This window comes from Geotrypetes seraphini, chromosome 3, assembly GCF_902459505.1.
Source record: "Geotrypetes seraphini chromosome 3, aGeoSer1.1, whole genome shotgun sequence".
In the NCBI taxonomy this organism is placed as follows: Eukaryota; Metazoa; Chordata; class Amphibia; order Gymnophiona; family Dermophiidae; genus Geotrypetes; species Geotrypetes seraphini.
In genome coordinates, this window is record NC_047086.1 from 225,079,860 (window position 1) to 225,102,417 (window position 22,558).

Here is a 22,558-nt window from a genome sequence, read left to right on the forward strand (position 1 = left end):
AGCAATGGAATCTTAAGGCAGAATACCAAAATATTTTTTTTTCTGTGATAGTCACATCATCCTGGCTTCCTTTTACCAAATGAAAGGAAACATGTGGTTCTGTACTGATATTAATGGTCTCGTGTGAGCTGTGAAATTAACATGTTTCTGACAAATGGAGACTATTCATCGATTCCAGCAAAGCCTTAGTGGTACTTTTATGTAATGGAAACCAGAAGCCATCTGTTCCTGTTGCTCAGGGAGTTGGTTTGAAGGAAACATGCGAGTCAATGGAGAGACTTTTAAAACTCACACAGTATGTAGATCACCAGTGGAACCTCTGTGTTGATCTCAAAGTTGTGTCACTCTTTCTGGATCTGTAACTTGAGGTACACCAAAAACATGTGCTTCTTGTGTCTTTAGAACAATCATGATGATGCCACTACAGGCAGAAACAATGGCCAAACCGAGATGAATCCGTATCTGGCAGATCCAATATGAAGCACCTGCTGTTAGATTTTCTCACGATGTACTATCTTCCAACACTTCACCTAAAACTTGAGTCTGCTGAAAAATTTTGTCAAAGTGCTGGCCAGAAATGGTGATATGTTTCAGCACCTAACAAATATGTTTGGTTTTGAGAAAAGTAAAGCCAAAATCAAAGATGGTGGTTTTGTTGGACCCGAAATCTGTGAACTGATCCTCGATGATGCATTTAAACAGAAGCTAAACCCAGCTGAATCAGCAGCATGGCAAGCATTTGTGCTGGTAGTTCAGAATTTTCTTAGCAATCACAGATCAGAGAATTATGCTTATGCTGAGCTTGTGGAGAACATGCCGACAGCATCAGCTAATGGGTGTCAGAATGTCACTTAAAATACACTTCTTCCTACCCAATCTTGGTGATGTCAGTGACGAGCATGGGGCAAGATTTTTTCAAGGTGATAGAAGGCAGTATCAGGGAAAGTTCAATGCCAGTATGATGGGAGACTATTGTTGGTCCTTGCAAAGAGAGACAAATGTACAGTACAAGCGTAAAAGCAAGTGTCTCAAACATTTCTGAACATGGTGACATCACTTTTCATCATTAAATTAACTAAGAACACTCAAGTTCGCTGTAGCAAAGAAAAACTTTTTTTGTTGTTGACCAGTGTTAAACAGAAAATTATAGTTCAGTAACAGCTTTACAAGACCCAGCCAGCAGCTGTTTATCAGAGCTTTTCCCCTGTACATAAAGAATAGCTACTCTAAAACGTTTTAATGGTGATAAGAGCATGAAGAACCACAGACTTGTGTACTAAAAGGCCTGGAAAGAACAGCTAGGCCTGATGGTAGTATAGAAGTATATGTAAAGGTTCCTCTAGAAGTCAGACAGAATGGATGAACCTCCAAGCAGAGCATTTTAAAAACAAATGCTTTATTACAGAAAATAAGTTATTTTTTTTTTTTTTTTTTTGCTGTATTGCATCTTATTCAGGACACAACCTACAGAAGGTTATTCACTGGTTTGAAATTACAAGTCCTGCCACCAATAAAGGCACAGAGCTCTTTCCATGTGCCAGAGGGGGGGGGGGGGGGTGCGCGTGTACATACAGAGAGGTGCAAGCTAACAAATGTATTTTAAAATAGAACAGAATGAAGCTGGAAATGGTCATCCTCAGACGCATCAAGCACTCATCACTATTCGGACCAGCTCTAGGGAAGAAACAAAGGACATATCAGTTTATGCAACCTGAACTGCTGGCACAAGCAAGAGAAAAAGGGCTCATAGTACAGACTAATTACCGAGTTCTTCCATAATAAAGCTACCCTAAATACAGGAAACACATAGTAGAGTGGCCACCTACTGCCTGAACAGGTCAGAAATCAGAAAAGCCACAAGTCAAGCTTTGTAGATGCCCAAGGAGCAAGTCACTTCTGTCTCATCTGAGGCATTTCAGAGGCTTACACATTTAAGTACAGTTTAACTCACCTTCAGCTCTGATTTGGAAAAACAAGTAATTAAATCTAAATTCATTCAATCCCCACCTAAGCCTACAGGGAAAGCAGTAGAGAAAGTACTGTATATACTCAAATATAAGTTGATCCGAATATAAGTCGAGACCCCCAATTTCCCCCCCCAAAAGGAGGAAAAATGGTTGACTCAAATATAAGTCAGGCGACTTAATATTCAAGTGTTCTGCCCTGCCAGGTTCTGCACTCAGCCCCCCTCCCTGCCACGTTCTGCACCCAGCCCCCTTCCTTCCCTGCCCTCAGTCCCATTCCCTACCAGGCTGTGAACCAAGCCCCCACCTCCCTGCCAGGCGCTGAACACTGTCCCACTGTTCCTGTACCCTCTTTCCCCTAAAAAGAGCCAACCTCAATGATGTCACAATGGCTTGATTGTCCCGTACTCCCCTCTGCCCTCTAACCCAGCCAGCAGATTAACCCTTCCCCTTAACTTAAACCACCTAGTGGTAGGCCAGGACAGGAGGGATCCCTCCCGTCTCCTGCCGACACTAATGATTACCACCCTCCCTCCTGTACTTGTTTCCCTGGTGGTCCAGCGTGTATCCCGTGCTGAAATCCTGAAGACTACAAAGGTAGTAGCCAGCGGCGAGCCCGGCCGGCCCTGCACACGAAAAAGCTTGCTCCTGCATGCCGGCCCGGGTGCGCCACTGGCTACTACCTTTACACTCTTCAACATTTCAGCGCAGGATACACGCTGGCCCACCAGGGAACAAATACAGGAGGGAGGGTGGTAATTTTAGTGTTGGCCGGGGCAGGAGACAGGAAGGATCCCTCCTGACCCAGCCTAAGGCAGGCCTGCAGGAAGTCCAGGAGAGTTTCAGGTGGTCATTGGGGGGGGGATGATCTGAATATAAACTGGGATCCCCATTTGGCCCCAAAATCCCGGTTTAAATTCAAGTATATACGGTAATACACAGCTGTAAGAAGAGATAGAACAGTATTTGCTATCAGCATCATTCTTACTCTAAGAGCCTCTCCTCCCCTTGCCACAAATACTGAGCGGGCACTATATAGTACACAAATCTGCTCTCTTGTTCTGGAGTTCAATTACAGTACAGTAAAGGGGGGGGAAGGAAGAAGTCAGGCGAGAAGTCAGGCAGCAGCCACCCTGATCATAATCAGCAGGGAAAGGGGGGGCCAGGCATTCCCTACTTTTTCATTTTGGGGGGGGAGGGGATATAGAAGGGGCACTAACTGAACTACTTGACATGCTCAAATCAAAGCCAGCTTTTATTAAAATGCCAGCAGTCTGAAAGATGAACAGTAGCTTAGGCCCAATCATCAAATGGACCAGTTAGACTGGGGGGTTATCAAGCTAAAGTTTGCCTCTGGTTAGAATTAAGACAGGTCAGAGCAGCCTCATTTCAGGCTAGAATCTGTTAATCTACTGTATTATATATATATATATGCAAAAGTGATATATATATATATATATGGAAAATTATATACAGATTTAAAGTCAGCTCCATGCAGAGGCATGCTGATGAGATTTAATGAAAAAAGGGAAAGAATATTTTAAAAAATCTAAAATTTTAAGAACACAGCAGCAAATTGCTGAGGCCTACCCCGAGGAGCCTCTCACGCAGACATGATGTGCCTGACAAATGCTGCAGAAGGAAAGAAAGACAACTAATCAATCCTCAAACTGTAAAAATCATACAGCATAATCACACCAGCCCTGCAGATGATAAATCAGGCAGAACAAAAGCTGGGCAAGCCCAGTGGTCACTGCTAGCCCATATGCCTCTGCAGCCTTCTCAGATCCCAGTCAGGGAAAAGCTTAGGTTTCAAGGACAGCATCACATCTTTTAAACAAGCACTCACACTGCACAAGAGTGTCAGGGATTTGTTTAGAGGTCACCTATAAAACAAATTATGCCTAGCCCTTTAACATGTCATTTGCTTTACTATAAACCAGTGGTCTCAAACTCAAACCCTTTGCAGGGCCACAATTTGGATTTATAGGTACTTGGAGGGCCTCAGAAAAAAATAGTTAATGTCTTATTAAAGAAATGACAATTTTGCATGCGGTAAAACTCTTTATAGTTTATAAATCTTTCCTTTTGGCTAAGTCTTACTGATAATATTGTCATTTATAGCTAGAGACATATGATCAAGAAACTGTTTTATTTTACTTTTGTGATTATGATAAAGATACCGAGAGCTTCAAAATAGTACCTGGCAAGCCGTGAGTTTGAGACCATTGCTATAAACCAATATGTTTGGTCAAACACTCAACCCTCTCCCCACCCCAACTAAATGTAAAGCATGAAGAAACCAAACCACATAACAGCAATTACTTAACCCTCAGAACACCTAACAGGTTAAAATAAAAAGGGAACTGTTCCGTCTCCTCCACAAGACAGCTCATGCGCCACTCTCCTCTCACCTTCATAATTGATACAGCCATTGGAATCTTCATGTCCAGCCAAAAGCATCTCCACTTCATCATCTGCCATCTTTTCACCTGCAAAAAAATGTTACAGGGTCAAGAGTACCCCCATAGGTCTGAGCCAAATCTACTAAACTACCCAAAGCTGCCCCCAATCTCCAGAAGCACATATCACCTGAAGAGTGTGCAAGCTAAAATCCAGGTCACCACCAGAAAAAATTTCAAAATCGTAACCCTATGCGATTTAGAGTTCCCAGCCCATACATCTCCTCATGCCTAAACAAGATCCTTCGTAAGATCCTGCTATTTTTTTCTCTAAAGCAGTACCTGTAACTTACCCAGAGTACAAAGGACATGGCGGAGCTCAGCTCCTGTCACCGTTCCGTTCGCCTCCTTGTCAAAGACCCGCAGCCCTTCCACATAGTCCTCCATAGTGCCCTGCTCCTTGTTCTTGGCAATAGTTTGCAGCATGGGCAGGAAACGTTCAAAGTCCAACATCTTTGTGTTCAATTCTGAAGACAAAAAAATGGCATGATTAGAGCACAGGGACCCCCCAAACACAGCCAGGACTTCTGACCTGTAGGTGCACCCCCACCTGACTACTTTCAGGAATTACTGAGCAGGCAACCTTCCTGTCAAACAGGAAAAAGGTGCTAGGAGATGGGCAGAAGTCACCAATACTTAAGTGCACTGGAAAAACATTCCTTCCCTATATCTGACTAAACCAGCTGCTCAGAACTGCTATTTCTCCCCCTCCCCCCAAAAAGCTACTTACATTACTCTAAAACAAAAGGGCAACCATTATGGATTTACCACTTTGCTGAAACTCAATGGAGTTAAACAAAACAAGTGTAATTTGAAGAGTCTTTAGACCATGGGTTGTCAGGATATGCCCAGTGAATATGTACGAGAGAGATTTGCACAAAATGGAGATACATTTAAATTTGCATGCAGTATCTAATGCAAATTCATTGTGTGTAATGGTACCCTGAAAATCCGACTAGCTGGGTGTGACCTAAGGAATAGGTTGAGATTTCATACTTCAGACAGATGAACAAACTAAGTGAAATGGGGTGGGGGGGAGGGACAAGGAGGAATGTTCAAAGATGGCCAAACACCCTATCATTTTGGGGCTGTGTACATCCTTTGAGAGGTGCATCCAATACCTTGCAAAATGTTCATATCCTTGTTAACAGAAGAATGAAAAATGAATGCATTTTGAATTGTTATTACACAAGTGGAAGTTCCACCATTCTACACAACATATGGTGCAAACGGACAAACCTGCCCCAAGCTCCACCCCATCCTTAGAATTAGTGTCATACAGTAGTACAACTTCCTGCTGCTATGCCCCTTCTTTCAAAGTGACCGAGAACTGCACCCAGAATTTTTGCAGCCCAAACTAGAGAGTCCTCTAGCACCAAAATGGAAACCCACACCGAGTTTTAATAGGAAAATGTTCCAAGTAGCAGAAATCAACCAAAAAAAGTTGTCTTTACAACACTGAGGACAGACATGGAAGTTCAGGGCCTATGTTCTATGCTTGGAGAGGGGTGTTCGCTCACCTTCAGGCTTCGGGTTGCCCAGAACCTTCATAACTTCAGCATTGGTAGGGTTCTGACCGAGAGCCCTCATCACATCACCGCACTGGCCATAACTGATTTTGCCATCTCCTGTTCGGTCACAAAGGTAAAAAGCCTCCTTGATTTCTGAGGAGAGAAAGATTAAAATCAGAGTGTAGCAGGAAACATGCTCACAGCAGACCTCTCTCAAGCATAAAGGGGTATAAGCGATGTCGGCATTCTTCAGAGCTTGGGTCAGCTTGACACAATGCATTACCAAGTTAGATCCAATCCAAAGTCAAACACATGCCAATTTTTAATTCTGTAGGGAATCTTAAAACTTATTGTAATGATTAGACGCCTTTTCTACATTGAAAGTATAATATAATTATGGGAGGGAGGGTTTATAGTTATAATATAGATTTAATCAATATTTATGAATATAGCATATATATTAATTTGATTATAATATCTGTGAATAGGGTGTGTGGGGGAGGGGGATAATTTATGTACTTCAGATGATAAAAGAAAGAATCTCAAGTGATGTGTATGAATTAATTGTTGTAATATTGTATACTTGATGGAAGATGAAAAAAGGAATAAAGAAATGGAAAAAAAAAATTCTGTAGGGAAAGCCACATACCAACTTTTACTGTGCTGTTTGTCCTAGAACTGTGTAACTACAACATCAAGATACTGATACTCAACCCAAAAAAAGTTTCCAGCTTCCTTTAGTCTACTCTAGGCGCATACCTTGGCCACCACATTCTGAAGGAATACACACAAAAAAGCCATACAAACAGGAATTTCTCCATCCCAATTTCTAGAGCAGCCACTCTCCAGTGCTAGCTTACAAAGTATCAAATTTAACCCTGCTCTAACTGAAGACATTTTGATTTTGGAGATACTGGTGAAGAGGCCTCATCGGCTTCTGTACCACAAATAAAGGGTGTCACAGGCTTCCAGCATGCAGAGATGGCAAAACACACAAAAGGCTCCTCATTAATACCTCACTGGTACCTACCTCCTATCACAATTGTCTAGTCAGGTTTCAGTCTGAAAAGAGTCTGTAATCACCAATCATTTACAAGTTATCAGCAACACAAGATGCCAGAGTAATGGATCAGCTTATACTCATGGTATTGATTTACCGCCAGAGGCCACCTGACAGAACTTGTTAAATATTTTAAGTTTAACCCTAACACTGCCACTACTGTGGAGACTTCATTCTCACTGTTCCCATTCCCAGGATCCTCATTTAAATTCCTGAAGCCTCAGATTAAGGGTGTCCTTACCCTTAAGTCTAAGAGACCTCTTACATTTTGTACAAGTAAAATGGCACCTTTTATTAGACTGGCCACAAGAGGCAGGATGGCGAGCTGGATGGATCAGTGGTCCAAACCAGCAAGACGCTTACGCGAAATGTGTGTCTTACAAATATTTGTCCAGAGTATTTAATATATCAAAGTAATATATGGGTATCCAACTTCCATTTCTCAAGAACCACAATGTAGTTGGGTTTTCAGGATTTCCCCAATATGCATGAAATCTGTTTGCATGCACTACCTCCATTGTATGCAGATAGATCTCATGCATATTCAATCCTGAAAACCCAACCTAGCAAAGACCAAGGTTGGACATCCCTGAAATTGTACAGTTTGCAGTGACAGTGTTCTACCCTGCCCCCATGTTGGCATTATTAATGCTAACTGGTCCCCCTTTCCCCACGCCTGTTAATATGACTTCCTTACCCATTGTCCCTCTCCCAAAATAGGCAGGGAAACTATACAAATGAGACTGTAGGGAAGGGCTAATCATACTAGCACCGATTTGCTTAATATCCAAAATCTCAACTTCTTTTCCTCTCTCTCAAAAAAAAAAAAATAAATCACAGCTGAGAGAACAAAAAGTTAGGATACATAATTTCTAAGTAAGAGCGTCACAGGAAGCCGTGGGAGAGAAACAGGCTAAGGGTTTAATCCCAAACTGGAAGCAAAAGAACTCCCCGTTTACTTGCTGGATCGCGACCAGTATCAGCTGCTGGAGCCCCTCCTGCTCCTGTCTGTGCCCTTATAAGGTAGCAAGATGGCCACCCCCCCCCCAGGGGGGGGGAGAAAGGTTCGTCTGCACCATCCCAGCGCAGCATCGTGACATACCCCGACTATCGCCGGCTACCCATGATGACGCAGCGAAACCCTGAGGGCGGGCGCTAACCATAAACGCTAAGGTGAACAGGAAGAGAGGGCCCCGATCTTCCCCCAGGCACCGTGCAGGCTACCGGGGAGGGTGCCAGCCGAGCGCCGCAGGGCGGGTGGCCCTCGCCTCCTGCACTTACCCGTGATCTGCTCGGGGGAAGGAGAAATCGATCTAGGAAGAACGGAGCACAGAAAGAGAAAGGGCAGAGTTAGAAGGGAAAGAGGGAGGCAGCGCCCCAGCCCCGGCGCTCTGCAGCCACTTACCAGCAATATGATCTTCCGAGAAGTCGCACTGTGAACAGGAAGAGAGAACGAGTGAGAGCAGCCCGGACACACCCTGCAGCCCCACCCGATCTCACCCCCAAACCTCCAGATCCTGCATGGACCCCCCCCCCCCCCCCAAGCGCGCCACGTCCTCCTCTAGCCCGCCCTCCCTGACCCGGCTCCTCGCCCATCGCCTCCACACCATGGCTGCTGCTGGTATCTGGAACCGGACGAAACGCTCTCTCCTGCTTCCCGTCTGGAATGTAACAATTATTATGCACGCGAATACTTTCTACCTTCTATGACGTCACAATTGACAGGCTCATTCCCAAGCGCCAATCACGAGTACCGACGTCAGGCGCCGGCCATATAAGAGCGGCCGGGTGCGCCGAAGAAGTTGGGAGGGGTTTTTCCTGCGTTGGCGGCAGCTGGGGGGTGCGCTTTACAGAGGGCGAGGCGGCCGCCTTGTGGTAGATCCAGATCATGGCAAACTATTTGTGTTATTTCTTTTTCAACTAGACGACACATCGTGTTGTTGATATAGAGGCCGTTTTTCCTACCACTGTTTAACATTTCTACCCTGTTTCCCCGATGGTAAGACACTGTCTTATTTTTTTTGGAAGGCCAAAATATGCTCTAGGGCTTATTTTCGGGGGGATGCCTTATTTACATTTTTTTCTAAAAAGGGGGGGCTGTCTTATTTGACGGCTGAAGAATCGGTCGGCCGAAAAATCGTACCGTGTATGGCCAGCTTTATCCATCATACCATATATTGTACCATTTAATGTCCCCAATGTTCTCCATCAGGGAAACACAGTAAAGAGATTATTCTGTAGTGTAGCATCAGAGGGGACTTGACAATGTGAAACCATTGTTTATATACCGTATGCATTTTAAACAGGCTTTATATACAGTAAGTGGTATTGCTCACAGCAAAAGAAACCTGTCTGCGTGTCTCACTTTTGGATGTTCTGGCCGTGAACAAACTCCTGCAGTCTCCGTTAGGGAGGGATGAGGGAAGCTGCCTGTGTTTCCTTGCGCGGAGTCACGTGTGCGCGCTGCAGTCCTGTCACTTCCTCCTCTTCACTTCATGACGAGGCGCGGCACGCAGCCATGGAGGCAAATACGGTAGACGGAGGGACCACACGGAGTCACCCACCGTACCACCCGATTCGGGTAAGCGCAGGTATTGGTGGGTGGCTTATTTGCGGGGGGGTGCCTTATTTTACATTTTTTTCTAAAAAGGGGGGGCTGTCTTATTTGATGGCCCTGCCTTATCGTCGGGGAAACAGGGTATAGCGTTGATAGATATAGCGGCGCGGTACATCGATACACTTGACGTTCCCTGTTTAGTAGAGCTTACAATCTAATTAACAGCCAACATGACAAGTAGGAGCTTAAGGAGTTTCTCTGGTGTTTAGGGTGAGGGGGTTATAAGTTAAATGTATTGAAGAGGATTAAATACATTTAACTTATAATGTAGTAAAGAGGTTTCCAGTCCTGGTACAAGGGCTTGACGTGCCACTGGAGCTTGTGCACATCTGAGAAGCTGAAAGCTATGTCACTGGTGGTTTCACTATCAGCAGGGCCTCCCAAGGCGGACAGGTTTCAGTGGAGATGTCAGACTAACAATGTACCACCCACTTGGGCAGCAGTAGATGGGTAGTGTTGGAGGCGGAGGATCGCATTTGATGTGATGATGACAATAGCAACTATATACTGCACAGAAGAAAGGCCTGGCAATCTACTTCTGTATTTTGCCAAGAAAGCTTGATGATAATAGGACATAAAGAATTGACATATAGTGCTGGAAGATTGTCCTCCTAGGTCACAAGGCACTTGCCATATTACTAGGGAACAGCTGACCGTCTCCCAGAGTATGCCCGGTGTTTATGAAGCTGATGGATCAAAGCTGCCAGGATGTCCTGATGCTGATGTTGCTGGACAGAAAAGGGAGATCAGAACATAAGAAGCGCCATCTCCGGATCAGACCTTCGGTCCATCAAGTCCGGCGATCCACACACGCGGAGGCCCTGCTAGGTATACACCTGGCTTATTTTATAGCCAACCATATCTTTATATGCCTCTCTCAAGGAGATATGCATCTAGTTTGCTTTTGAAGCCTAGGACTGTCGATTCCGCAATAATCTCCCCTGGGAGAGTATTCCAGATGTCAACCACTCTCTGTGTGAAGCAGAACTTCCTGATATTAGTCCTGAACTTGCCCCCCCTTAGCTTCATTTCATGTCCTCTTGTCCGTGTCAAATTGGACAATGTAAATAATCTTCTCTGCTCTATTTTGTCGATTCCTTTCAGTATTTTGAAGGTCTCGATCATATCCCCACGCATAGAGAATGACACGGTGACGGTTTACCCGCGGCCACCGCATTTAAGCCGCGGGTCACCGCCGAAAACGGGGAAGAAAACTAGCAGTCGCTGCGGTGACGGGGACAAGGCCATTCACCGACCGCGGAAACGGTGAACAGGTTTGTCCCCGCGGGCCAATGTACCCCCTTCTAGGAACCGCTATTTACCTGTGTTTCACCGTGCTCCTCATTTGTCAGATCAACCCTTCCTGCCAATCGCAGCAGAAGGGTACCCAACCCCTCCTGCCGGTCCTCCCAATGGCCTCCCCTAAGATCGCCGGCAGGAGGGTACCCAACCCCTCCTGCTGGACCCCCCCCCCAACGAACCCTCCCACCCCGGAACCCCCTTAGTCTTACTTTCCAAGTTGGACCGGACAGCTCCTCGCTCGTCTGGCCAGCAGGCCTGCCTCCGTCCAAATGAGGCGGGCCCGCCCCTCCCCTCCCCTGCCTAACCCACAGGATCCTAGGGCCTGATTGGCCCAAGCACCTAAGGCCCCTCCTATAGCGGGAGTGGCTTTAGGTGCCTAGACCAATCAGGCCCTAGGATCCTGTGGGTTGGGCAGGGTAGGGGCGGGCCCGCCTCATTTGGACGGAGGCAAGCCTGCTGGCCATACGTGTGAGGAGCCGTCCGGTCCAACTTGGAAAGTAAGACTAAGGGGGTTCCGGGGTGGGAGGGTTCGTTGGGGGGGGGGTCCAGCAGGAGGGGTTGGGTACCCTCCTGCCGGCGATCTTAGGGGAGGCCATTGGGAGGACCGGCAGGAGGGGTTGGGTACCCTTCTGCTGCGATTGTCGGGAGGGCCGTTGGGGGGGTCTACAGGAGGGGTTGGGTGCCCTCCTGCCGTGATCGCTGGGGGGAGGGGAGACTTGCAGCACTGCTTATACAGCGACTCTGGCTGTGAGGAACTACAGTAAGGCCAGTGTTGAACAGATTTCTATGGTCTTTGTTCCATGTGTGGTAAGACAGATTAGGATGTGTTAGATAGGGCTTCAACAGCAATTTCAGTAGTTGGAACATTAGAACAAAGTCAGGCAGATTTCTACAGTGTGTGTCTCATGTATGGCAAGACAGATTAGAATATGCTTCAATGGCAACTCCAGTAGTTGAGACTTAAAGAGAACACCAAGCAGACTTCTACGCTCTGTGTCCCTTCATGGGTTCTAATTTTGGTCATTGGGGTTCCTTGGAATAATTGTACCTAAAGGGAGGCCCTACATTCTTTGGGCTAAAGTACTTTCGGAAACCCTTTTGGCCCAAATGAGGTGTATGGGATGGGAGCTTGGGGGTTTGAAGGAGCTCAGTAAGATCTCTAGTAAAGAGGTGGGACTTTGTAAGCATTTAAAGTACATGTCGTGTTTGTTTTTGCATTGCTAGCCCCAGGGGTGGTGGAAGATTAGTGATTGAAAAACTGTATGAAAAATAACAATTTTAAATTTAGTGATCAAAATGTGTCAGTTTTGAGAATTTATATTAATTAATTTTTTCTCTGCGTGTTTTGTTTTTGTATAGTTATTAACTAATATTTAACTAAGTTTTAAAGTTTTAAAGAATGTTTCCTTTATCCCAGGACAAGCAGGCAGCATATTCTTGACTGATGGGTGACGGCACCGACGGAGCCCCGGTACGGACAATTTTAGAGTGATTGCACTCTAAGAACTTTAGAAAGTTCTAGCTCGGCCGCACCGCGCACGCGCGAGTGCCTTCCCGCCCGACAGAGGCGCGCGGGTCCCTCAGTTTCTTAGTTTCCGCGGAGCTAAGAAGTCGCACGTTTCAACGGCTGTTGAAAACTTTTTCCATTTTTCGCCTTCCCGCTCGCGTAAACGTCTTTAGAAGGTTTATTTCCTTCATTTTATTTTACTTTCTTTCTTAAAAAAAAAAAAAAAAAAAAAAAAACTGATTTAGTTTTCTTTCTTTTTTCGGTTTCGCCCCGGCGGGGCCTACTGCCACTATCGAAGCCTCGGCCTTCGATTTGGCTGAAGCCGTCTTCACATTCATGCCCCCTCAACCCGGGTTTAAAAAGTGCCAGCGGTGTGCACGGCCAATTTCACTGTCTGACCCACATAATTGGTGTCTACAGTGCCTTGGCCCGGACCATCAATCGTCTACCTGCACCCGCTGTGCGACTCTAAAGAAAAGAACTCTTAAAAATAGAGAGATTCAACAAAAACTTCTTTTCGGCACCGAGATGTCCGATACCACTCCGGCACCGACTTCGACTCCGGCTCAGTCGGCACCCACATCGTCGACACCACGCGATACCGCGTCGGTGTCGGCTCCTCCAGGTAAGCCGGCTAAGAAGCCTTCCCCGTTGGAGCGTCCTCCGGTCTCAATAGCAGCGAGCCCAATCCTGCAGACCTCGAGGCGCTCACGGAAGCGCTCCGCTCCAATAGAGGTGAGCCCCTCTACATCGGGTTCCTCATCCTCGGAGCGTAGAGCGGCACCGCAGGTACCGCAAAAGAAAAAGGCGGTACCGGTGCCTTCTCTCGAAGACCGTATTGCTGCTGTTCTAAAATTACAACTTAAAGAACAGTTAGAGCACATTCTGCCTTCACTCCTGGTACCGAGTCTTCCGGTACCAGTCCGGTCTGAGCCGCCGGTACCGACAGTGGATCGTCCTACTTTGTCAACTTCCACTTCGTCGGTACCGGTACAGTCTGTTTCCTCTGTCTCCATGCCGATTCTTGCACCGGAGCCGAGATCCCACCATCAAGCTGTTCAGACTTCGGCACCGGTGCATACAGTCACATCCCCCGGTACCGAGTCAGGCAGGTCAGGGAAATCTCATAGAAAATCCCATCACTTACAGTCTTCCACGCCGGATTCTCGGGACCGGAGCTTCCAAGTTCAAGACCCTGACTTGTGGGGCGACTCAGAAGACCCTCTCCTTTCTGAGGGAGAATGTTCTTCTGGTGAAGAGGACACCTCTGCCTTGGGGCCCTCCTCTAAACCAGAAGTATCTTCTTTTTCTTCCTTTTTAAAGGAAATGTGTGACTCTCTCTCTATTCCTTTGGAGGCTGAGTCACAGAAATCCAAAGCTTTTCTTGATGCTCTGGATTTTGATCAGCCTCCAAAGGAATACCTTAAGTTACCTCTCCATGATATCTTGAGAGAGACGTTCTATAAAAATTTGGAATCTCCCCTCACCATTCCTGGGGCTCCCCGAAAATTAGACTCTCTATACAGAGTCCTTCCTATCCCTGGGTTTGATAAACCCCAGTTACATCATGAGTCCCTTTTGGTCGAATCCACCCTCAAAAAGTCCAAGGGGGCTAGTGTGTATGCTTCTGTCCCTCCTGGCAGAGAGGGAAAGTCTATGGACAAGTTTGGGAAACGACTATACCAAAATGCAATGTTGGCGAATCGATCAGGGAATTATGCATTCCATTTCTCCTTCTACTTAAAGCAGCTTATTCAGAATATCTCTGCTTTTGAGAAATATCTCCCTGATCGGAAAAAGTCGGTTTTTCACCAAACTTGTTCTTCGCTTTTCCAGCTCCGGAAATTCATGGTTAGATCCATTTATGACACCTTCGAGCTGACCTCTAGGGCTACAGCCATCTCAGTGGCAATGAGACGGCTGGCCTGGCTTAGGGTTTCTGAACTCGATGTTAACCATCAGGATCGGCTAGCCAATGCACCTTGCCTAGGGGATGAGTTGTTTGGAGATTCCATGGACTCCACCACTCAAAAGTTATCGGCTCATGAGACTAGATGGGATACACTTCTTAAGTCTAAGAAGCCGCCAACAACCAGACCTTTTCGTCCACAATCCTCCTACCAGCGTAGATTTGTGGCTCGTCCTCTGCCTCAAGCTGCTCCCCAGCAACGACGCCAGAGACAACAAAGGCCGGCTGCTAGACAGCCTCAGCAACAACAACAGGTAAAACCTGCACCAGTGCAAAAGTCTACACAACCCTTTTGACTTAATTCTCCAGAACATAGCCAGTTTTGTTCCTTCTACCCAACTTCCACAACCTATAGGAGGACGCCTTACTTATTTCATAAGCCGTTGGGAACTTATCACGTCAGACCAGTGGGTCCTCAACATCATCCGCCACGGCTACTCTCTCAACTTTCAGTCACTACCTCCTCCAAGTCAACCAAAAGAGTCTGCTTCCAGTCCTCAATTAACCCTTCTTCTCCAAGAGGTTCAATCCCTCCTTCTTCTAAATGCCATAGAAGAAGTTCCCCTAGACCAGCAGGGGCAGGGGTTCTACTCCCGATATTTTTTAGTCCCCAAAAAAACAGGAGATCTCAGACCCATTCTAGATCTCCGCGATCTCAACAAATATTTGGTCAAAGAAAAGTTCAAGATGCTTTCTCTGGCCACTCTTTATCCTCTTCTCAATCAAGGCGACTGGCTATGTTCCCTCGATCTCAAAGAAGCGTACACTCACATACCAGTAAATCTGGCTTCCAGACAGTACCTACGCTTCATGATCAATCATTCTCATTACCAATACAAGGTGCTGCCCTTCGGCCTTGCCTCCTCTCCAAGGGTCTTCACCAAGTGTCTCATTGTGGTAGCGGCATTTCTACGCTCTCATCACTTCCAGGTCTTCCCTTACCTGGACGACTGGTTAATCAAGGCCACATCCGCTCAAGCAGTTCTTCTGGCCACCAACCAAACCATCTTGTTTCTACAAATTCTGGGGTTCGAGATCAATCTACCCAAATCTCATCTCATCCCTACTCAGAGACTTCAATTCATTGGAGCGATCCTGGACACACTCCTCATGAAAGCTTTCCTACCATCCAATCGTCTTCAGACCCTTCAGTCTCTATGTCAACAGGTACTTTCACTGCCTTCCATCTCAGCCAGGCAAATGATGGTACTCTTGGGGCACATGGCGTCTACAGTTCATGTCACGCCCCTCGCACGTCTTCACCTACGCACTCCTCAATGGACCCTTGCTACTCAGTGGTCCCAAGCGACGGATCCTTGCTCACGACACATATCTGTGACATCATCTCTTCGTCAGTCTCTTCAATGGTGGTTGGTATCCTCAAATCTATCCAGAGGTCTTCTGTTCCATCAGCCCCCTCATCACCTGGTTATCACCACCGACGCCTCTCTTTATGCATGGGGAGCTCACTTGAACGAGTTCCAGACTCAAGGTCTTTGGACAGCCCAGGAAAAGAAGCATCAAATCAATTTCCTGGAACTCAGAGCGATGTTTTATGCCCTCAAGGCTTTCCAACATCTTCTCTTTCCTCAGGTCCTCTTGTTGTGCACAGACAATCAAGTTGCGATGTACTACATCAACAAACAGGGTGGGACAGGCTCTCGCCTTCTATGCCAAGAAGCCCAAAAGATCTGGAATTGGGCCATAGATCACCATCTCTTCCTGAAAGCTATCTACATTCAGGGAACACAGAATTCTTTAGCGGACAAACTCAGCAGAATTCTCCAGCCTCACGAGTGGACACTCGATCCTATAACTCTGCAGTCTATCTTCACTCAATGGGGCACTCCTCAGATAGACCTCTTTGCAGCTCCTCACAATCACCAGCTGCCCCTCTTCTGCTCCAGACTTTACTCTCCTCACCGTCTGACAGCGGATGCTTTTCTCCTCGACTGGTCGAATCTGTTCCTGTACGCCTTCCCTCCTCTGCCTCTAATGTTGAGAACCTTATTCAAGCTCAAGAGGGAACGAGCCACCATGATTCTGATTGCTCCGAGGTGGCCCAGGCAACATTGGTTCTCCCTTCTACTTCAACTCAGTTCCAGGGAACCTTTTCTTCTTCCTCTGTTTCCTTCTCTGCTTACGCAACAGCAGGAAACCCTCCTTCATCCCAACCTCCAGTCTCTACACCTGACAGCTTGGTATCTCTCGGGCTGACATCTCATGATACTCTCTTATCTCAGCCTGTTCGTTCCATTCTGGATGCCTCCAGGAAACCAACCACTCTGCAATGTTACCATCAGAAGTGGACGAGATTTTCCTCCTGGTGTCTTCTTCATCATCTTGATCCCACTTCCCTGGCAGTGGAGACGTTGTTGGACTATTTGCTCTCTTTGTCTGACTCTGGCCTTAAGTCTTCGTCCATCAGAGTCCACCTCAGTGCCATTTCAGCTTTTCATGAGCCAGTCCATGGAAAACTTCTCTCAGCTCATCCCCTGGTGTCCAGGTTCATGCGTGGGCTTTTCAACGTGAAACCACCTCTTAAAGCCCCTCCTGTTATCTGGGATCTCAATGTGGTTCTTTCTGCTTTAATGAAGCCTCCATTTGAACCCTTGGCTACCTCTCCTTTCAAATTTCTTACTTGGAAGGTGCTTTTCCTTATTGCCCTTACCTCTGCCAGGAGGGTCAGTGAGCTTCATGCACTGGTCGCAGATCCTCCCTTTACGGTTTTTCACCATGACAAGGTGGTTCTGCGTACACATCCAAAGTTTCTCCCTAAGGTTGTATCTGAATTCCATCTCAACCAATCCATTGTTCTCCCTGTTTTCTTTCCAAAACCTCATTCTCATTCTGGAGAACAAGCTCTACACACTTTGGATTGTAAAAGGGCTCTGGCTTACTATCTAGAGCGTACGAAACCCCACAGATCAGTTCCTCAACTTTTTCTGTCCTTTGATCCAAATAAATTGGGACGTCCCGTTTCTAAACGTACGTTGTCTAATTGGCTGGCAGCGTGCATTTCATTCTGTTATGCTCAGACCGGACTGACACTGGAAGGTTCTGTCACGGCCCATAGAGTCAGAGCAATGGCAGCATCTGTAGCTTTCCTCCGCTCCACTTCTATTGAGGAAATCTGCAAGGCTGCTACTTGGTCCTCAGTTCACACTTTTACATCTCATTATTGTCTGGATGCTTTTTCCAGACGGGATGGACACTTCGGCCAATCTGTTTTGCAAAATTTGTTTTCCTAATGGCCAACCTTCCCTCCATCCCTCTTTTTGTTAGCTTGGAGGTCACCCATCAGTCAAGAATATGCTGCCTGCTTGTCCTGGGATAAAGCACAGTTACTTACCGTAACAGGTGTTATCCAGGGACAGCAGGCAGATATTCTTGCGTCCCACCCACCTCCCCGGGTTGGCTTCTTAGCTGGCTTATACTAACTGAGGGACCGCGCGCCTCTGTCGGGCGGGAAGGCACTCGCGCGTGCGCGGTGCGGCCGAGCTAGAACTTTCTAAAGTTCTTAGAGTGCAATCACTCTAAAATTGTCCGTACCGGGGCTCCGTCGGTGCCGTCACCCATCAGTCAAGAATATCTGCCTGCTGTCCCTGGATAACACCTGTTACGGTAAGTAACTGTGCTTTATACGTAAATAAAGAAAAGTGAATGGGATTGCAGTGGCGGTGACGGGGCGGTGAATGGGGTGGCAGGGGCGGTGAAGAGGATGGTGAGACGGGGACGGGGCGGGGACGGGGATGGTGAGACGGGGACGGGGCGGTGACGGGGATGGTGAGACGGGGACGGGGCGGTGACGGGGACCAATTTTTTCACCGTGTCATTCTCTACCCACGCAGTCTCCTTTTCTCAAGGGAGAACAATCCCAGTGTTTTAAGTCGATCCTCATATTCCAGTTTCTCCATACCCTTCACTAGTTTAGTTGCTCGTCTCTGCACCCTCTCCAGCAGTTTTATATCCTTCTTTAGGTAGGGAGACCAATGTTGGACGCAGTATTCCAAGTGGGGTCTGACCATTGCCCTATAAAGCGGCATTATAACTTTCTCCGATCTACTCGAGATTCCTTTCTTTATCATGCCCAACATTCTATTTGCCTTATTTGCCGCTGCCGCGCATTGTGCCGACGGCTTCAGGGTCCTATCTATCAGTACACCCAGATCCCTTTCTTGTTCACTTTTTCCCAGAGTTGCACCTGACATTCTGTACTCGTATTCCTTATTTTTACTGCCTAAATGCATTACCTTGCATTTCTCCACGTTGAACTTCATCTGCCATTTCTCCGCCCATTTTTCTAACCGATACAAATCGCTCTGGAGTTCCTCACTGTCCTCCTGCGATCTGATTGCCCGGCAGAGTTTTGTGTCGTCTGCAAACTTGATGATCTCACTGGATGTTCCGTTTTCCAGGTCATTGATATAAATATTAAAAAGGATCGGCCCAAGTACCGAGCCCTGGGGTACACCACTAGTCACTTTCTCCCAGTCGGAGAACTTCCCATTTATGCCCACTCTCTGCTTCCTGTTATCCAGCCATTTGCCTATCCATCTTTGTATATCTCCCTCTATGCCATGGCTTTGTAGTTTCCTGAGAAGTCTTTCGTGTGGAACTTTGTCAAATGCTTTCTGGAAGTCCAAGTATATTATGTCTACCGGCTTTCCACTATCAATTTGCTTGTTCACGGTCTCAAGGAATTGGAGTAAATTCGTCAAACACGATTTCCCTTTCCTGAATCCATGTTGACTGGGTTTCATCAAGTCGTGTGTGTCCAAGTGCTGAACTATGCTATCCTTGATCAGTGATTCAATCATCTTGCCGGGGACAGACGTAAGACTCACAGGTCTATAGTTGCCCGGTTCTCCTCTCGATCCTTTTTTGAAAATTGGCGTGACGTTCGCTTTCCTCCAGTCGTCTGGTATCTGACCAGTTCTGATTGACAGGTTTGCAAGTTTTTGCAATAACTCTCCGATTTCAACCTTCAAGACTCTCGGGTGAATTTCATCCGGTCCAGGGGATTTGTCACTTTTAAGTTTGTCGATCTGGTAGTATATCTGATCTACGTTCACTTCAACTGTGGTGAGGCTGTCCTCTATTTCTCCTGTAAACAGTTTCTCCGCTTCAGGTATTGTTGAGGTGTCCTCCTTCGTAAAGACGGACGCAAAGAAGGAATTTAGTTTGTCTGCGATTTGTTTATCTTCCTTGATGTACCCTTTTCTTCCCTTGTCGTCCAGGGGTCCCACTGCCTCTTTTGCAGGTTTTTTCCCTTTCACGTATCTAAAGAAGGGCTTGAAGTTTTTGGCCTCCTGGGCTATTTTTTCCTCATAGTCCTGTTTTGCATCCCTCACCGCCTTGTGACATTTCTTCTGTTCATCTTTATGTTTGTTCCAGGCTTCGGTTGTCTTCGTGCATTTCCATTTTTTGAAAGAGTCCTTCTTTTCTTTTATGGCTTCCTTCACCTGTATGGTAAGCCATGCCGGTTCTCCTTTGCCTTTAGTTCTCCGATCTTTGGAAATCCTTGGAATGTAGAGATCTTGTGCTTCTGCAATAGTATTTTTCAATAGGCACCATGCCTGATCTACTGTTTCAAGTTTGTCCACCATCTTCTTGAGTCGTTTTGTTACCATGGCTCTCATGCAATCGTATTTACCCTTTTTAAAGTTTAAGGTGGTGGTTAAGGTTTTGGCATGTTTCCCTTTCCCGATGTCAAGTTTAAAGTTTAAAGCTGAAGGAACTTAGGGAAGTTCTGGAAGCTCCGCTAACTGACTTTTTCAACGAGTCTCTAGAGTCGGGAGTGGTACTGGAGGATTGGAGAAGGGTGGATATGATCCCTCTACAAAAGTGGAAGTAAGGAAGAAGGGAATTACAAGCCGGTAAGTCTGACTTCTGTGGTAAACAAATTAATGGAAACACTTTTAAAACAGAGAATGGTGAAGTTTCTGGAATCCTGTGGATTACAGGACTGGAGGCAACATGGATTCACTAGAGGTAGGTCTTGTCAGACAAATCTGATTCATATTTTTGACTGGGTGACCAGAGAATTGGATAGAGGATGTGCACTAGATGTGGTGTATTTAGATTTTAGCAAAGCCTTTGACATTGTTCCACACAGATGTCTAATAAATAAACTGAGTGCCCTCGGGATGGGTCCCAAAGTGATGGGCTGGGTCAAGAACTAGTTGAGTGGAAGGTGACAGAGGGTAGTGGTCAATGAAAATTGCTCTGAGGAAAGGGATGTTACCAGTGGTGTGCCTCAAGGTTCTGTTCTTGAGCCTGTTCTTTTTAATATTTTTATAAACGATATTGCTGAAGGGTTGTCTGGGAAGATTTGCCTCTTTGCGGGTGATACCAAAATCTGCAATAGAATATACATGCCGGATGGTGTGAATAACATGAAGAAAGACGAAGGCTGAAGAATGGTCTGAAATTTGGCAGCTAAAATTTAATGTTAAGAAATGCAAGGTCATGCATTTGGGCTGCAAAAACCCAAGGGAACTGTACAGTTTAGGGGTGAAGAACTTATGTGCATGACAGAAGAGCGGGACTTGGGTGTGATTGTAAGTGATGATCTTAAGGTGGCCAAACAGGTTGAAAAAGTGATGGCGAAAGCTAGAAGGATGCTAGGATGCATAGGGAGAGTAGGAAAAATGAGGTATTGATGCCCCTGTAAGATATAAAAAGGATGGAGTCGGTCCAGAGGAAGGCTACTAAAATAGTATGTGGTCTTCATCATAAGGGACAGACTTAAAAGATCTCAATCTGTATACTTTGGAGGAAAGGCGGGAGAGGGGAAATATGATAGAGATATTTAAATACCTACGTAATGTAAATGTGCACGAATCGAATCTCTCATTTGAAAGGAAATTGCAATGAGAGGGCATAGCATGACAACAGGTGATAGAGGAGCCTAAGAAAATACTTTTTTTACAGAAAGAGTGGTAGATGCATGGAACAGATTCTACTATTTATTATTTCTGTAGTTCTACCAGGCACATGCAGTGCTATACATTAAACATAGAAGGTCCCTGCTTGCAAGAGCTTACAATAATTATGACAGACACACAGGACAAAAAGGGGGCAATCTATACATGTTGCTCAAGATGGCTGATAGGTGGAAGAGATAGGGGCCTAATATATGGTAGGATTAGGATTTAAATGCAGCCTAAAAAAAAGTGGTTTTTCAGCCTGGACTTGAAAATCGCCAGAGACGGAAACTGACATACTGGAAACCATGGGAGGAGATTAGAGCACTAAGAGAACTGTAGCTTGAGAAAATAAGGGGTCCCAGTACAGAGCCCTGAGGTATGCTGACCGATAGCGGGATGGCAGTGGAGGAGGATCCTCCAGAGCTTACGCTAAAAGTGCGACAGAAAAGATGAGGAAAACCCTGAAATAACAGAGCCCTGGAACTCAAGCAAGGACAGTACATCGATGAGTAGTTGGTGTTCTACAGTGTCAAATGCACAGATAGATCAAGGAGAACGAGGACAGTCCTTTGGATATGGCTAGAAGGTAATTGGAAACTCTAGCAAGGGCAGTTTCCATAGAATGATGAGGGCAGAAGCCTGATTGAAGCGGATCGAGGATGGCTTGAGCCAAAATAAAGACGGCGGTGATGGACAGCTGTTGGCCACTTGATGATTCCATACATTCCAACCCAGATTCTTCATTCACAGCAGCAGTATTTATTAGTCATTCCAACATCTATACACATCATCTATGATTTCATTTGTTGCAACAGTAAATCTATACAATACAATTAGTGGTACTGCTTAGAGAGTTAGCTGATAGATTTCTACCACCAATAGCAGTAGATTAATTAAAAAATTTAAAAAGAGTGTGTCAAACAAAATAAAGGCAAATAAGACCAGTGATAGTTCACATTGGGCAATCTGGGCAGATTTATTTCTGGACCCAGAAAAGCTGTGAACACTCGAGGTCTTTCAGCCTTAACATACTTAAATCCTTATAAACATCATATTACAAGGTATTTTGTTAAATAACTCTCCTATTTACATCTATTTGTAAGAGATTGTTGAATGTTTTTCTACCATAATCGAACATTTTAGAGTACATTAATTGTAATTTGGATGTTTGGGTCTGGACCTGTTTTAAAAATGAATAAAGGACAAAAAAGTGTACAAACTGACCAGATGATCA

At 45.9% G+C, this 22,558-nt stretch overlaps 1 protein-coding gene across 2 annotated transcripts; it reads right to left on the bottom strand.

Annotated features, from left to right (window-relative positions):
* Positions 1-1,375: 1,375 nt before the first annotated feature.
* Positions 1,376-8,703, bottom strand: LOC117356977 (myosin light polypeptide 6-like). 2 transcript variants are annotated; one of them, XM_033937008.1, is made up of 7 exons: positions 8,605-8,703; positions 8,403-8,430; positions 5,947-6,090; positions 4,720-4,893; positions 4,379-4,456; positions 3,555-3,596; positions 1,376-1,674 (listed from the first exon to the last, which is right to left on the bottom strand). In XM_033937008.1, the coding sequence occupies exons 1-6, from the start codon at positions 8,605-8,607 to the stop codon at positions 3,568-3,570; spliced, it is 456 nt and encodes a 151-aa protein (XP_033792899.1). In that variant the 5' UTR covers positions 8,608-8,703; the 3' UTR covers positions 1,376-1,674; positions 3,555-3,567. The 2 variants fall into 2 exon arrangements, with proteins under 2 accessions (XP_033792899.1, XP_033792898.1); XM_033937007.1 differs by lacking the exon at positions 3,555-3,596 and having other exon boundaries at positions 1,396-1,674.
* Positions 8,704-22,558: the final 13,855 nt, after the last annotated feature.

Coding starts and splice junctions, on each gene's coding strand:
- LOC117356977 (XM_033937008.1), bottom strand. Junction 4,894..5,946: donor GGGCAACCCGAAGCCTGAAG/GTGAGCGAACAC, acceptor TTTTGTCTTCAG/AATTGAACACAAAGATGTTG. Junction 4,457..4,719: donor CCATGTCCTTTGTACTCTGG/GTAAGTTACAGG, acceptor ATTTTTTTGCAG/GTGAAAAGATGGCAGATGAT.